Source organism: Ziziphus jujuba, chromosome 12 (assembly GCF_031755915.1).
Source record: "Ziziphus jujuba cultivar Dongzao chromosome 12, ASM3175591v1".
In the NCBI taxonomy this organism is placed as follows: Eukaryota; Viridiplantae; Streptophyta; class Magnoliopsida; order Rosales; family Rhamnaceae; genus Ziziphus; species Ziziphus jujuba.
Window position 1 is genome coordinate 4,698,352 of NC_083390.1, and position 17,774 is coordinate 4,716,125.

At 31.6% G+C, this 17,774-nt stretch overlaps 1 protein-coding gene across 1 annotated transcript; it reads left to right on the forward strand.

The window, feature by feature from the left end:
- The first annotated feature begins 5,373 nt into the window (after positions 1-5,373).
- LOC107428423 (stemmadenine O-acetyltransferase) lies at positions 5,374-7,022 on the forward strand. The gene has a single exon (XM_016038954.3). It carries the CDS (start codon positions 5,537-5,539, stop codon positions 6,845-6,847), a length of 1,311 nt encoding a protein of 436 aa, XP_015894440.3. The 5' UTR covers positions 5,374-5,536; the 3' UTR covers positions 6,848-7,022.
- Positions 7,023-17,774: the final 10,752 nt, after the last annotated feature.

Genomic DNA, 17,774 nt, shown 5'->3' on the forward strand with positions numbered 1-17,774 from the left:
TTGCAGTCGCATACACTCTTTGCCCATTCATCAAAGACTGGGCAGCAATTGCTCTCGGACGTTCTCAAACGCAACTTCCACTTCTTCAATTTGATCAACCATCGTCTTTTCTCCCCATAAGATCTCTCGGCCTTCTTCTTCCTTGGACCGACTTCGAAAGGTATGTGTTTAGTGCCTCAAAGACTGCCGCTCTTAAGGCCAAGGTTGTTAGTACCTCGGTGCGGCGACCTTCGCGTACAGAAGCCGTTACAGCTCTGCTTTGGAATTGTGCAATGGCTGCTAAGAGATCAAACACCCAGGGTAGGGTAATTTCAAAGCAGTATGCTTTGGTACAATATGTGAACTTGCGCAAAAGGGTCGTGCCATCATTGCCTGAAAAATCAATCGGAAGGCTTGTTCTTGGTTCTACAACTACACATGTCACAGATGAGAGTGAAACAAGGCTGCAAGATTTGGATCAGATTCAACCTCCAATCTATGGCCTTATCATCTTCTTCTACTCTGCCGATGACACCAAAACCAACTGTGCTTACTACTCCAAACTCTTGAAGAATTCTCTCTCTCAAACCCTAACTTCTTTCTATCCAATGGCAGGCCGTCTCAGCGACGACACTTCTGTGGATTGCAACGAGGAAGGAGCTCTAATCGTTGAAGCCAACATAGCTTGCAATCTTTCTGATATTCTCACCCAACCTGAAGCTGAGTTGCTCAACCATTTTCTTCCAACCAACGATCCGAAAACCCTAGACCTAGCACCGGGTTGCATAGCCCTTATCCAACTCACAAGCTTTCAATGCGGAGGGATCGCCATTAGCGTCCGTCTTTCCCACAAGCTTACCGATGTATCCTCTCGATCAATGACAGGATCGTCATCGTCCTCGAGACCGTCGGTGCTGTTTCAGGCAGTGGATTTAAGAAGAAGGATGAAGCCGCCTTTGCCTCACAACTCCACCGGGAACCTTTTCTGGGTGCTTCCGGTGGTTATAAATGAAAGCGAGATGGATTTGAGAACGATGGTGTGGAAGATGAAGGAAGCAGTGGACGAGTTTAGCAAGATTGCAATCAAGTTTAAAGGAGAAGAAGGTTCTCAATAATCAGTGAGTTTTTCAAAGGGAGGGAAGTTTTTAAGGAAATGGAACGTTATAGCTGCACAAGTTGGTGTAAATTTCCATTGTATGAAACTGATTTCGGATTTGGAAAGCCCGTGTGGGTTTAGTAGCACGACTATAGCATTCAAGAACACAATAGTTTTGCTGGATACCAAACAAGGTGATGGAATCGAAGCTTGGGTTACATTGGAGGAAGAAAATATGTCTATCTTTGAATAAAAATTATTCCTGATTTAATTTCCGATTGATTTCCTTCTCGTATATGATAAAATTATAATTTCTTATTTGTTATTTTTTGAGGATTTTTTTTCTTTTTTTACTGTAATTTCAATTAATTTGTTTGTGTAATTTCAACTGTTGTTTGTGGAATAACATTTATATATATGTTTCTCACAAAAAAAATAAATAAATTTAGATATGGAAATGTACGAGGTCGTCCAATCAGTTTGCATCTCTTTAAATTTTGCGCTTAAAAGTATTATAGGTTAGGATTAAAACGCTAATCATATAAGAGTGGTGTCGCGTGGGGCCGTTGTTTGTCTCTGTAACTTGTAATTAGTAATAGGATTGTTAGGTACAATATTCTTTCTTGTAGAACAGAGCATGTATAAGATTTTTTGAAATAGTACAAGAAATCGCGAAAAAAGAATAAACAATTAATTAAACAACAATTTATTCATATAATCTATCGAAAGAATAATTGTTTTTTTTTTTTTTCCCACCTAACAAGATAAGTCGACAAACTGATTAGATGGACTGATTACACCTTTCTTACTAATTAATCTTTTTTACTAATTAATCGCTTTGATTATGTCTATGTATTTATATATCTATCTACAAAATCAAACGTACAAGCGTCTAGAATATAATGAAAATTTTATATACGGCTATCACCTTAATATATGTTGTGCTTTCTGTGTATTCCACTACGAAACAAACAATTTCTGGTATATATATTCCAGGTACTTGGAAGGAAATTATTTTTTGGTTAAAAAAATTAAGTCTTTGTTAGGAAGGTTGGGTTCTTTTTAATGTTTCTATGGACCTAGGGAGACCAATAAAGTTACTTAGTGCTCGTCATGATTCTTTTCTTTTAAGTTTTCTTTGCAAAAAGAACAAAAATAAAATAAAATAAAATAAAATAAAAATTCAGGTTTTTATATATTTTTTTAAATTATAAAAATATCTTTCATTTGTTAATTTTATTTCAAATTCATCCATCCTTTTTTTGATATGAAATTGAATATATAACAAAAATGTACAAAATTAAATAATAATTAAAAGTGATTGAGCTTGAAATTGATAATTAACATAGAAGTGTCTCCAAGCCGAAGCTACAAAAAAGCAAGGATATGATCGATAACTAGAAAATATCAAATATTTGTTTCCTTCAGCAGGTATAAATTGCTTGGCATGAGCTAGCTAAGAAGTATAGTACTTTGTGAATATGAAAAAAATATTATATTAATTTATAATAGCACTTATTATTAAAATTTTAATGTTAGTGTTAAAAAAAAAATGGAAAAAAAACCTTGATCTAGATGAAATTCCCCACTGCTCCTCCAACTATAATGAATTAGTGTTGCCAAAAAAAAAAAAATTACACACTGTCTCTCAGCCTCTTAAAAAATAACCAGCTACCTAGGAGTAACTTTTTTAACAGCAAATTGGCAATCTTTGGTGAGTTTGAAACAATTTTCTCAGAACAATTTGAACAAGTTGGGCAGAGGAAAGCCTCCTTACATAAGAAGACGAAAACCGACAAAGTTCACTGATGAAGAACAGCGAAAAAGCAAGAAATTTTCCGATTAATAAAATTGGGGAAACAGGTAGTACTGGTTGATGTTAAGCATTATTTTAAACGGCGCTAGGAGATTGAGACCCATCATTTGGAAGCATCTATATATTTTGATTTTAATAATAAAATTTTCCCAACTAAAGTTATATTCTCTCCTTGACCAGAGCCTCCTTGTAGTTGAAAGGTTCTGTTTATTTCTCATTCTAAAAATAAAATAAAATAAAAATAAACAATTAAATAAATTTAAAAAAGCGTTGACATTTATTTTTACCCTTTTTTATCCTTTAATTTCGGGCATTTGACAATGTTGAAACATTTTTAATTAGTTTTGAGTCCAAATCCAAAGATTTTACACATTTTTCAATGTAATTTCTAGCTTTTACAACTCAAATTCTCAATGCAAAACATAAAAATAGTTCAATCAGTCGTGTGTGTGTGTGTGTGTGGCTTTTTTTTTTTTTTTTTGTGGACATTTTTCTAAGCAAGAAGCATTTGGATGCTAAGCAATTTATTGATATGGTCGCAAAGACTGAGGAGGAGGAGGCATTCTCATGTGAAATAATCTATCCCAAGGTCATAAAGTGCTTTTTCAGTTTATAATACTATTATTGGAATTTACCTAGCCCATTGACCTTCCCGCTCATGTCAACTTCTTTTCGGTTTTTCTTTTTTTTGTTTTTTTGTTTTTTTTTTTTGTTTTTTTTTTTTTTTGTTTTTAAGAATGGATAATTTAGTATATGCTTGTTTAAAGGTTGAACCATTTTTGTATTTGATGTCTCATGTGGGTCGTTTACCAATCCTATATGTTTATGATGAGAAATCCATAAGCAACTTTTTTTCTTGCTGCTATGGCCATATTTATTTTAGTGTTGCAGAGGCATCCTTCTTCTTTAACCAAAGTGAGAATAAAATGGAGTTGCATCAAAACCGAAATTTGGACAAAGATTAGAAGGTTTCCTTTGGAAAGTTAAGAGTTTGAAAATTTTGATTTTTGAGACTGTGAAATCAAACATTTCAAATTTGGTAGACTATATGATGCATGTAGCGTTAATAAAAATTATATTCCCAAGTTTACCTATTTGAATGTTGAATTGCATTGGATTAGACTGAATTATTTTTTCCTAAAACTGTTTACATTATTGTAAATTTTATTTTTAACTATATAAAACAATGTTATTTTAGATAGTAGACCTAATTCACTCTTGACATAACACTAAAAAGATATTAATATATTATCAATATTATATATTATTTTATCAAAAATGGATGAAACATGTGAAATTTAAATAAAATTAGTAAAAAGATTGTTGTTTGGTAAAATGTAAATCAATTATATTTTTATTCATTCCACTTTGTATATAAATTAGCAATCTAATATATATATATATATATATATTTTTTTTTTGGCTTTTTGATTTCGAAGAAGTAGAAAATAACCAAAATAACCAATGGGACCTCCGGAAGCACTAGAGTTCTTTCCAATTAAGAAAGGAAAGAGCAAAATAGCTTGTGGGATAAATTTAGTATAGTTATTTCAAAAGTCTTCAAAAGTAAAAAGATGGAGAATCTTTTAAACAAATACTCCCATATTTGGCTTCAAAGTCAATAGATGTCTAGAGTTTAAAAAGTTAATAAAAATCATTAATAATAAAAATCATTAATATTATGAATACAACATGATTTTTTATAAACTTTTGAAACATTTTAAATGAATATCTCACAACTTTTATAGATTTTTTAAAAGCTTTTAAAAATATATATTAAATACTATCGAACTATATGGAGTCTTTAAAAATTTGTATTGAATATATCCAAATTTCAAATTCTATATTAAAAAAAATAAAATTAAATCTCTACTGAATACATAGAAAAAAAAAAAAAAAAGCGATTGAACTTGAATGAATGTGCTTTTCAATGATAATTAATAGATAAAGGGGGGTTGCCAAGTGTCTCCATGAGGAAGCTACAAGATTAATCACTAGAAATTAAATATCAAATGTTTATTTTTCTAAGCAGGTACAAGCTGCCTGGCATGAACTGGCTAAGAAAATGGTAGTGTAGATATAAGACATATATATATATATATATATATTAAATTAAATTATAATTGCACTTATTACATATATTGAAATTTTAACGTAAATAAAAAAGAATTGAGGCTACACAATCTCTCAACTTGGAAATATTGCCAAATACATCAATTGCAAAATACACATTATATAAAAAATACTTTTAGCTATTGACTTTCTTCTTTTAGTAGTTTTTTAATGACATTGGGTGTTTTTTTTTTTTTTAAGTAGTTGACCTTATGAAATAACTCAGATAACCCGAATAGTTTAGTCTCAAGTTTGAAAAGTCAAATAAGCAGCTAGCCAGGAATAATGGTTACGCTATTAACAGCAAGTTGGCAATGTTTAGTGAGTTGAAACCATTTTAAACAAGTTGGAGATTTGTAAACCATTTTAGGCTAACAACAGCAAATTGCAATATTTCTTTGAGTAATTTAAACAAGTCGGAGATTTGTAAACCCCCATTATAAGAATGCACAGCTACAACGTTAACTGAAGCACAGCCAAAAAAAAAAAAAAAAAACAAACAAACAAAGCAAGAAAGAGTAAGTGAAAAAGAAATGGAGTTGAAAGTTGATATTATAGCAAAACAGAGGATCAAACCCTCTTCTCCAACTCCTACTCATCTGAAAAACTTCAACCTTTCTCTTCTGGATCAAATCCATCCTCCAATCTATGGTCTTATCATTCTCTTCTACTCTGCAGACACCAAAATCGAAGACGCCGACATCGGTGATCATCATCAGTGTCGACCAAACAGTTTGGAGAGAAATAACTCCCAACACTTGAAGAACTCTCTCGCTGAAACTTTAACTTCATTCTATCCAATGGCAGGGAAGCTCAAAGATGCAATTTCCGTCGACTGCAACGATGAAGGAGCTCTTTTCGTCGAAGCCAATGTGAATTGCAGTCTTTCTGAGTTTCTCACCAAACCGGATGCTAAATTGCTGAACCATTTCCTTCCCACCAACGATCCCACAACCCGTGATTTTGCTCCAGGTTGCATGGGGATTATCCAGTTCACGAGGTTTCAGTGTGGAGGGACCGCCATTAGCGTCTGTCTTTCCCACAAACTGTTCGACGTATCGTCTCTGATAACTTTCCTCCATGGCTGGACTTCAAATATGCGCGGGTACAGCCAAACTGCGTCGCCAGTGTTCATCGGTGACTCTTTGCTGCCACCGAGAGATTTATCATCTTTCATGCCACGGCCAAACTACATGCTCCCACCTGGAAAATTGACGACGAAGAGGTTCGTGTTCGAAGCTGCAAAGATTGCTGGCCTCAAAGCCAATGTTGGTTCGATCCGAAAACAATACCCGTCTCGGGTTGAAATTGTTATGGCCCTGATCTTGAAAGGTGCAATGTCTGCTTCTCGATCGATAACAGGGTCCGTAAAACCATCGGTGCTGTTTCAGGCAGTGGATTTACGCAGAAGGATGAATAAGCCATTGCCGAAAAACTCCATTGGTAATCTTTTCTGGTTAGCTCCAGTGGTAATAAAAGACGAAATGGATTTGAAAACCATGGTGTATAAGATGAAGGAAGCTGTGAATGAATTTAGCTTGAAGGCAAGCAAATTTAATGGAGAAGAAGGTTTTTCAGTAATCAGTGAGTTTTTCAAAGGGAGAGAAGATTATAAGGATATGGAACGTTACAGTTGCACAAGTTGGTGTAAATTTCCATTGTATGAAACTGATTTCGGATTTGGAAAGCCTGTTTGGGTAAGTAGCACGAGTGTAGCGTTCAAGAACACAATAGTTTTGGTGGATACCAAACAAGGTGATGGAATTGAGGCTTGGGTTACATTGGAGGAAGAAAATATGTTGATTTTTGAAGGTAATTATCAGGGGCTTCTGGACTCAGCTTGATTTCCTTTCCATAAACAGACAGGATTCGTATTTGATTGATTATTTATTGGTGTAATTGATTACGTTTTTATGTTTTCATTGTATTTCAATTTATTGTTTGTGGAATTAATAAAAGGCTAGCTGCCTATAGTTTGCTCTGTTTGATAAAAATGCACGTACTAGTGTTTTAAATGACTGCTGGAGAATATTAGAAAAGCCTTCAAATTTCCAACTAATTTGCAAGCTGCGTTATCATATATTTATAGTTAGTGGTTCTTCTTTTTTAACTCTGATCTAAAGGTTCGTGCAGACAAAAATTGATGAACCAATTTATGATCCGACGCAATTTATCCATTCTATGTTCTGCGCTTGGTTGGTGCAAAGATTATATATGCTGGCTAAATTGTTCTTGGACTCTGTGTCGACATATTTTTTGTCCAAATTAGTATGCAGTGTCGTATGTCATAAAAAGAAGAATTCTTCTACTCAAAATTAAATTCATGTCAGTAGAAGAATCCATTGAATTTCTCAGATTTTAAATCATAAGCTATTAAATTTAAATCTCTGAGCATAGTAGTGAACCAGAATTGTATAGATGAAACTTACCACCACCACGAGGTTTTCACCAAGAAAAAATAACTACCAACAAGAGGTCCATGACAATGACACTCTAGTCATGAAGATTTGAATATAGACAATCTCATAACATTATTTTTAGGGCCTTTTTTGTACTTCACCTCATAATTTTAATTTGTATATTTGGATTTCTTGGTCTGAGTGAAGAGTCTAAAGTTCACTTATCGGATAAGAGAACTGTTTTATTTTCCATGCTAGACAATCTCTTGATTAGTAGATTGTTGAGTGGTGGTATGAATTATATATGTGAGGGAGCTGTTTGCAATGATTAAGCAAGTTTTTGGAATTCTAGTTTCTCACAATTCTCCATTCAAAATTGCCTCATTTAAATGGTCATAAAATTTATCTTTTGTTGTTAGTCGTAATGATGGCTTGTACTTCTTAAATTTTGCATACAAGTTGAATGTCCCGTTTATATCTTATTTATAAGAAAGCCATTTACTTTAATAAGATCATCATAAAATACTCTGTAGTAATTTATGTATTTGTTTAAATCCATTTGCATTGCTTCCATTTATCTTCCATTTTGGTTTAATTTTTTGGTCGTGTTGATGGATAAAGAATGGTGCATTTATCAAGGTAAACTCTGCTTTTTTGGCTGTAATTCTGCTTAGTTGGCTGTGATTCATATTATTTGTCCAAGGATATACGCCTCTGTTTAAGCAATTGAGTAAGCTGTTGGGTTTAATAATATGTTTAAGGATCAACCTCTTTCTAACTCTCATACTATATATCCTCTGACAACTTGTATGATTCATGAATATCTTTTATACTTGTAATGATTGAAGAGCTTATGAAAATCCTCTAATTAAATAATAGTAAGACTGCCGATAGAGGGTGATGTGAAATTACTGTTCTTAAGTGATCATATTCATAGTTGAAGCAACTTTGTTAGTGTGCCAAGTATCCAAAAGTTAATGTTGTGTCCATAGCTTATGAAAATCCTCTAATTAAATAATAGTAAGACTGCCCATTGAGGTGATCTGAAGTTACTGTTCTTAAGTGATCATATTCATATTTGGAGCAACTTTGTTAGTGTGCCAAGTATCCAAAAGGTAATGTTGTGTCCATCGCAATTTTTGAGTACATATATGCACACCCTTGCCCAATAAGTGAGTACCCGTTGTTTCTTCATTTTGAGAGGGATGTTTCTTGTTCAATCCCTTAAACTGACTTGGATGTAATGGTGGTGAAAACTGAGCACTTTAGTAATTGCTGGGTTTTTTTTGGCTGATCAATTTCACTAGACAATCACATTCCATCTTTGAAAAATAACAAAAAGGTTGTTGTATTATTGTTGTAAGAATATATTCGTGATGATTTCAATAACTTCATTGTTTTATGGTATATTAAACATATACTTTCCTTTTCCTTTTCCCTTTCCCACCACACACCACCATTCTTTGTTTAGTTTTTCTATTCTTGCAAAGTATTCTATGCAAGCTAAGAAGAGAGCAGCCAAAGAAAAAAAAGGTTTATTTGCTGCTGCAACTCGTAATGGAAGTGAGGGGATTAGGATGTCTTGCGAAGTTGAATACTCTTCATCTTCGTCTTCACTATATGCTGATATTGAGAAACACCACAAATCAAAATATTGAACTGAAAAAGACAAGACGACCAAACTGCCAGTTTAATTCAATGAATGGGGTCAAGTAGTTGATACTTATACATACAAATTCGCATCTTGCATTGGAGCCATAACATGGGAGTATATTCCTATTGTAACTAAAGATTGGGGATCAGTTGATGAGAAAAAGAAGGATGAACGTTGAGACTTTATTTAGTAGGGAGGGAATATTTACATCATTTATGTTATAAATCAATATAAAAGTTTATTTCGACCCTTTAAAAAAAATAAAAATTTTGAGAAAATTTCAGATATTTTAAACCTTGTGATACACAAGATACACAAGGTTTAAAATGTATCACAAGGTTTAAAATATTCGAAATTTCCTAGAAATTTTTTTTCTTTTTTTTTAAAAGGTTGAAATAAAATTTAGGTTTCAAATGGAAAGAGTTAGAATTTTCATAATATCCATCGAAATTTTTGAAATTTTACCAAAATTTATATGAAAATTTTCATCAAAATATCTATATCAAATTCTTAATAATTTAGTTAAAAAAATCCATAATATCCATCAAAATTTTGAAATTTCCATGTAAATTTTCAAAAAAATTTATAGAAATTTTAGAAATATTTATAAATTTAAAAAATATTATTGATGTTTGGTAAATTATTTTACCAAATTAACTTTAGTGATGGTTTTTTTTAACCTTTAAATTATTTTTTAAGTATTTAACGATATAAATAAAATGACATGAATTGAATTCAATAACCTTAATTAGTTCTATATAACTATTTGATATACATTTTGTATAAAATAGATTCCTTAGAATCCCATAATTATAAGTTAATAATTGATTATATAAGAATGGAAAATAATAACATGTAAATACAATATTATGTAGAATTGATATTCATACATTTAAATTAATAACATTAAGCAAATAAAAATAAAAATAATGATAGAATATATTGTACTAAACAGGAAGAATAACTATATTTAATACAAAATCTTTATGGTTGACATATTAATAATTACGTTAAAAATTATTAAGGAGATACATCTCTTAATAATTGCTTTTCATATTTCATATCTCAAAATGAGAACGAAAAATCTACTAATAATTTTCAATTATCTAAGAGTTCTATGAGTATTGAGATTGTATTTATGAAATATAATATAATTATGATGATTGTTTTATCTTAATTAATAAATAATTTATCAAATATATACTTTGCTTTTTGCATATTTTTATCAATAATAGTTTATTTATGATTGTTACAGTTTACTATAAATTAAATTGATTGAGAGAAATATAATATCTATTCAATACTTTTGTAATTTTTATAATCAATTTGATAATTGATTGTTTAAATAAATTAATGTTAAAGTTTTAACAAAAAATTTTATTTTTTAAAATAAATTATCATTATTTTTTGTAAATTTTTATCAATATTCGATACACATTTTCATAAAAAAATTATATTTTAAACATTTAATATTTCCATCAAAATCGAAATTTTGAACTTTAATATATATATTTTGCTGATATTAATTGAAGTTTTATATATACAATAACGAGGACTAGGCACTAACTATTAATATTATATATATATTTTTTATAGAACGATGTTAAAGTTCATAAGTAAATTACTGAAGTAGACCAGTCAATGATAAAAGTCAAAAAGTAAGCATATAACGTGTAAAATTAAGGAAATTATATTTACCAAAACAACAAGAAAAGTAAAGAATCAAACCTCCTTCTTGTACTTTTTTTGTTTTTTTTTAATCATTTCTTCTTTTGCGTATTGTGGTATTGTTTGGCTAATATAATTTCTTAATTTGTTAAGTTAACGAAACCAAAAAACATGGAAATTAATTATCGTGTTCGGAGAAAGATTATCTAACCCTAATCAACTAGGTTCTTACACTTATTTTTCTCCGTCCATATCTTTCCATGAGAAAATGTAATGATTGAGACAATATTAAATATTGTGAATTTAATAATGATTTATTTAATTCATTTGAGATTTATTCTATAGAGCAATGTGGCCCTCTGGATGGTGATTAGTAAGAGCCTCCCAAAAAAGAAAATCTTGCATGTATTTATGGTACCAGGTCAACTGGTACTATTCAAAGTCATTGATTATCATGTGTTTAAAATTGGCCATGTCAGAGAGTAGCTAATCATCCATTTTTTTCAATTATTTTTATTTTTAAAAACGTAAAATCCTTCACCCACTTATTCTTGTTGTTGGCGGTTGGCTTTTTGCCTGCTTCTCCATCCCTATCTCACATAGAAGCTATTCCTCACTCTTTATTTCCTTTTCATGTCAAACTCTCTCACAAATCTTACAGAAACATTAGACAAAGAAAGTGAGTTTTCTTAGCTCTGTAAATCGAATTTTTTTTCCCCCCTATTAAAATGACCATGAAATATTTCAAGTCCAAATCATATTGGAAAGGAATAATGAAGATAAAGAGCTTAGTAATATACCCACTTTATCGGATGTTACAAAGCGTCCAACTCTAAAGATTGGGATTCGAAATTGAAGAATTGTGCAAGTCCGCAAATTGGTCTGTCTCAAAAAGGTAAAGGTATGGAGATCAAGAAGCTACATAGGAAGAAAATGTGGTGGGCTGTAAAATTCATGCCTTGGAAGAAAGGAGATGGAAAAAGCCAGCCATGGAAGAAAACCGCAAGCGTGCAAAATGGTTGATCTTTTAAAGATGATGAGCTAGTCTCTCATATGATAAATTTTAAACATATAGGATTCAATGACTTGAAATAGTACCAACTGAGCTGGTAGTACCATTGCATACAAGATTTTCTCCTCCCGAAAAATTACTCCTCGTTGCGTTAGATGGTGGGCCCTATCTGGGCTATCACGAGCCAAATTTTTTATTTATTTATTTATTTATTTTAAGTTACTATAAGACCCCTAATTATTTATTTATATTGAATATTTAAACTTTTGAATTACATATACATGAAGCCAAAGTAAAAATGTAAATTAGTTTTTCTCAATTAGATCAAGTATTTTATGTATTACGGTTTACGAGGGTGCCGATATGACAAGATCCGTTCCAGGAATCCTCTCAGAATTTCTCGGACGATCCCGTTTGGTGAAATTTTACTGGACAATCCCTAAATAATATCCAATGGAACCCCATTTAAAACGTGGACAATGATACAAGCAATATCAATAATACCTCAATATAAATATAATAAACCACAACAGCATAAAAAACTACAACAGCATAAAAATCCACAATTGGCCTATTGTACTACAAGCCATAACTACCATGTATATAATCGGATTTCTACTGAGTCTAATATCTAAATCAAAACATTCTAAGAGTAGTTGCAAGTTTAGAAGTACAAATAGATAATAAATAAGTCTAGAAAGATAATAATGGATAAAGAAATATAAGTACTGCTGCTGTTGTGAAAAGAACAAAGTGGCAAGCGATGCGCAAGGTAGACTGCTACTAACTGTCTGGACCTACGGGAACGAATTTAAAACAAAAAAAAAAAAAACGTGAGATAAAGAAATCTCAATGAATGGCATAGTATAATAGAAAAATAATAATTTATTTCCATAAAATTTTCTTTCAAAATCTCTTGTTCCACTTGTTAGAAAAGTTTCTTGTTTAAAAATTATTTCATAAAATCCAAACTTGTATGCCAATTTAATGTTACAGAATCAATACTCAAAGGTATAAAATGAACGATCAATATAATATTATAAAATATGTTAATCAAGATATAAATATTGAGCATAAAATATTATAAAAATAATTTAACAAAATAATTATGAAAGTGTAGTAATAATCACCATATTTGAACCAACAATATACTCAAAGCATATACAATATACCAAACGATATACAAAACTATAAATCATGGGATACACCTACCTCACGACCCTCAATATACTAAAGGTATCATGGAAATAATAAACCGTCGAGACGTACCCAACCTCATGGCCCGTGGCAATAATAAACATGTGGGATGAATCCAATCTCACTGCACTGTGGCAATAATAAACCGTCGGGAACCTTACGGTCCATGGCAATAACAAAACCATCAGGATGAACCCAACCTCATCGTACCGTGACAAACCGTGCGATATAATATAATACTGATATGAGACATTGGTATTATATGGTACATCAATTAAAAATAACCAATACAGTATTCTTTAAATAATCTTGTATGATCATATATATTTTTCCAAACAATATTGTATCATAAATCATAATTTCATATTTAAATTCAACCGCTTATTTAAATATTTCAAAATTTTCAAACATCATTTCATGCTAATATCAGTAATACCACAATGAAATAAATTCACCATAAACCAATTTTAAGCACATAAAATTATAAAATATTTGAACATACTTAAAATCATATAAATTTCAATATGTTTTCTCAAGCCAATTAATTTTCAAAATGATTTAAAACCTCAATTCAAATACCAAGATATTTAAATACCATAAGTCAATTTATGAGCTCATTAGAATTGAAAATCACTTAAAATATTGTCAAAAATCATATAAAATAATATATATATATATATATATATATATATGTGAAAGCAGATATTTTTATATGCATAAAGCAAACATTTCAATCAAATGGTATGTACATAAAATATTTAAATCATAAATATATTATACTATATCCCCAAAACATTTGAAAATGATATAACCACTCACAGTACTATAGATGTTCACTCCTGCTCTCTTGTAAAATCGTCTCCAGACTCAATACGAGTATCTGTAAGATAATAAAATATTTCTCAGGCTCTAACAACTAAACTAAAGACACTTGTATGAACCAAATGTCTTAAAATAAATTATACCACTAAAATTTACATAAATTGGATACCGAACGATCCAATTATACTCCGTACTCTTAGGATCCGGTATCCAAAATTGGAATTTTTCACCAAAAAGCTAATCTTTCGAAATTTAACCATCTAATGGGTCCTAATAATATCTAATTTCACTAATCCAACCTCAATTTTGTTTAAACACAGTCGCAATTTATCCGACATTTAACTAATTGATCTAAAAATGGAAAATTATCAAACGACCTTCAAAATTCACAAACTTTATATCAATAAAAATGTAATATCCCGTCCCAAAGTACACCAGAAATTTCTCAAATTTAATCGAGGTTCACTGGGTTTGACCGTTGTTGACCGAGAAGGGGTCAAATATTGAATTTTTGCTTCCTATGGAATTTCACATGGACCGAGATCCCGTTAAAAAGTACACGTTAGCACGAGTTTATAAACTAGTAGCACTTCGAAAACGGAGCTACGGTTTGAAAGTTATTAGCAAAACAAGTTGAGGTCCAAATTATCCAAAGGTGCCGGAGTCTTTTTATTTTTGGAGATATGAGTTTTGACTCATGTACAGATGTGAAGTACTCGTCGATACGAGTCCGTAGACTAGTGGTACACCTGATTTGGACATTTTGTTGAAAAGTTATAGACCTGCAAAATTTTTCAAATACAGTATTATTTTAATATTATTTTTAAAAATGTGAATAGTATGCCATGTGTCACCAAGTGGGATGCACCATGTGTAAATTTTAGAAGTGACACATGTCAACAATAAGAAAAAACTATATTATATTATTTTATTTTTATTTTATATATTATTATTTTATAATTTTAATATTTATTTATTTATTCTTTTTGTTTTTGCCTTTTTCTTTTTTTTTTCTTCCTTTTCCCCACGTGGGAAACACTTTTCTTTTCATTTCTTTTCCTTTCTTTCCCTTCTCCTTCTTCCCCGAGCCCGTCAAGCACCAACAAAACACACATAGGGATTTTTATTTCTCTCTCCCCTTTGACTCTCTCCCCCTCTCTTTTTGACCAATCGTTTTGGCCGGATTTTAGTGGCCGGATGGCAACACGTACTGACCAGATCGGGCCTGTGAAGTCGGCGGCGGTGGGTTTGAGTTTTCCGGTGATTCTCGCCATTTCTGGCCAGCCCAATCCAATTTTCCACCCCTTTCCCCCTATTTTGGGTCTTCTGAATTCAAATACGATCTTCAATTGTTTAAATTCGAAGTGGTTTGCGAGTTATGAGGAGGTGAAGTTCGGCCGATACTTCCAAGGCAAATTCCGACCACCACCGGTGGAATTGGGGTCAATGGAGGCCGGTAATGTGATCCTCATCATCTTAGCTTTCCATAGACACCTTATTTGCGAATTTTGAATACCATTTGTGTTAAACCCCCCGAGTACTGGGTATTATTTACTTGAATAAAATATTAATTTATTTGAGTTGTGTAATATTGTTGTTCTAGGAGCATGTGTGCATCGTGGAATTGATTCCATGGAGGATCTTGGGTTAATTGCGTGCTCGAGGTGAGTGACCCACCTTCAAAATTATTTTCGGGTGTTAAATTTTATTTATTTTGTGATAATTAAATGTTTGGATTTAATATTTATGTGTTAAATATTTACCAAAATTATATTTGAAATTTTGATGGCACAATTTGAATAAATTGAAATGTATATGTGCATTAAAGCATATTTGGATTTTGATAAATTATGGAAATTCATTTTATGAAAATTTGATATTTAAAGAAATTATGATTTTAGCATTATTGATTATTGTTGAAATTATTATGAGTTTATTTCAAGCAATGAAAATGCATTTATATGGATTTATGAATTTGAAAAATTTTATGGGATTATAATGAAATTATGCCTATCTTGAATTTTAAGGATTTAAGGATATTATTTTAAAAATTATGCTTACGCATTTGAATATTGTGGATTGGAAAATTGACGCATTTGAAAGTTGATGGATTTGAAATTGATAGAATTTATACGATGAATTTATGACGATGATTTATAAAGGAATTGTGGAAAATTTACGGGTTTAATTGAATGGAATAAACCCGGTAATATTTATGAGATTTTGAGATTTGAAAATAAATATATTGGTTTTATAATTCTTAGATATACCATACACGTACTGGTGTTCTTTATACATGGATATGATTAGTGCGCAGGTGGATGTGGTGAGTGCGCAGGTGAGTGTGAGTAGCGCACAGGTGATTATGGGGTTGTCCTATGGTTGCCATCGGATGAGGGTAGGCTGCCCCTCCATGGCCGGGATGCCTGTTTGCAGCGGCGCAGTGGGACGCCACGCGACCGTATGCCGGTTTCTCTCTTTAACTTCCTGTCTGGCAGTGGTCGGGACGCTGGATACCGTTGGTGCCACTGGTATATAGTGGGTGCATCAAGTAGTTTTCGGAACATGATTTTCAAAATAAATATTTTGAAATTGTAATTAAATTAAGAATATATTTAATGTTGTTTTTATTATTTATTTCAAATGGAGGTTTTAATTTGATTTAATTTTTCTTTTGCTTAATTATTCAATAAATTGATTTATTTTAATTATTTAATTATTTCATGAATTGTTTTAATGTGAGTTTATTAATATTTCGGTATTAATTGTTATGATATGCATTAGTTATTTAGTAATTGTTATAAGTTATTTTTATTTCAATTTATTTCATTATAAATTTGGATTATTGAATCATCGTATTTTATTAGAAAACTATTTACTAATTGTTTTCCTTGGTTTTCGGGGCATACAAATAGCGGGTTTTGTAAAATGTTTTAAAAATGAAACTTTTCCAACTGAGTGAATCGTGAGGGTTTTGAGGGAAAATATTATTTTTAACTACCTATTATTTATTTACTTATTTCTTACTAATCAATTAACTAAGTTCTTTACCCTTTTATTATTATTATTATTGTATAGTAGATTGGGTTACTCACTAAAATGATTAGTATCTCATGTTTTTAAATTCCGTTCCCTTAGGTCCAGGTTAGTAGAAGTTGATTGTCCGGGGCAAACCCGACGTCTCAGTTCATTGCCGAAAGTCCAAGAAGCATTTCCTCCCTTTTTCCTCTCCATCTTGTATTGTTTCATCAGTCATTGTATTAACTTCATAATTATTTGTATAATGCTCTGTATACTGTATTGGATACATTTTATTAAATACTGCATTAATTCCCTGTTATTATTTTGGAGTGCTGTAAATTTGTGGAAACAAATTGTAGTAAGGTGGGAGGAATAAGGTGGTGTTTATTGGAGTGTGTTTCATGTGCAGGAAATTTTGTGGTAAGTCCTACCCTTAGAGGAGATGCTGTCAGATTTTCCGTTGGAAGGTTCGTTAGTGTTTCTCTGGGATTAGGGCTTGTCTAGGGTTTCAGTGAGGGATCTTAGAAGGGTCCTGACAAGAAAGCCCCAAGAGATAAGGAATGCAGTGGTGTACTCGCCTTAGTCTAAAAGTGTCATCAATGGCCGGAAAACTTTTCACAATACTCAGCCAAAGTATAAGTTGATGTATCTCTCAAACAGTGAGGAATCTTGGCAAATGGACCACATAAAGGAGTTCAGAGGATCCAAAAATGGTTAAAAAGGTCTATGGATTGGCCTAAAAGGGCCAAAAAAAGGCCAAATGAGCAGAAAACGTCAAAAGGCCACCGTCAGTTTCAAATTGCCGATCCCAGCATGTCAGCAGATGGTTTGGCTTTAAATTTGGTCGGTGAGGTCACCCAGAGATGGAGAAAATCTTCAGTGCAATGGTGGTAACAGGTCAACTAGTGCCACTCCAAGTGATATTATGACATGTGTAAACAATTTGCCAGGTCACTATCACCGGAGCTCACATTTCTAATTAAATTTTTATTTATTGA

Excerpts from the sequence above, each read along its gene's own strand:
- LOC107428423 (XM_016038954.3), top strand. The coding sequence starts at position 5,537 with ATGGAGTTGAAAGTTGATATTATAGCAAAACAGAGGATCAAACCCTCT.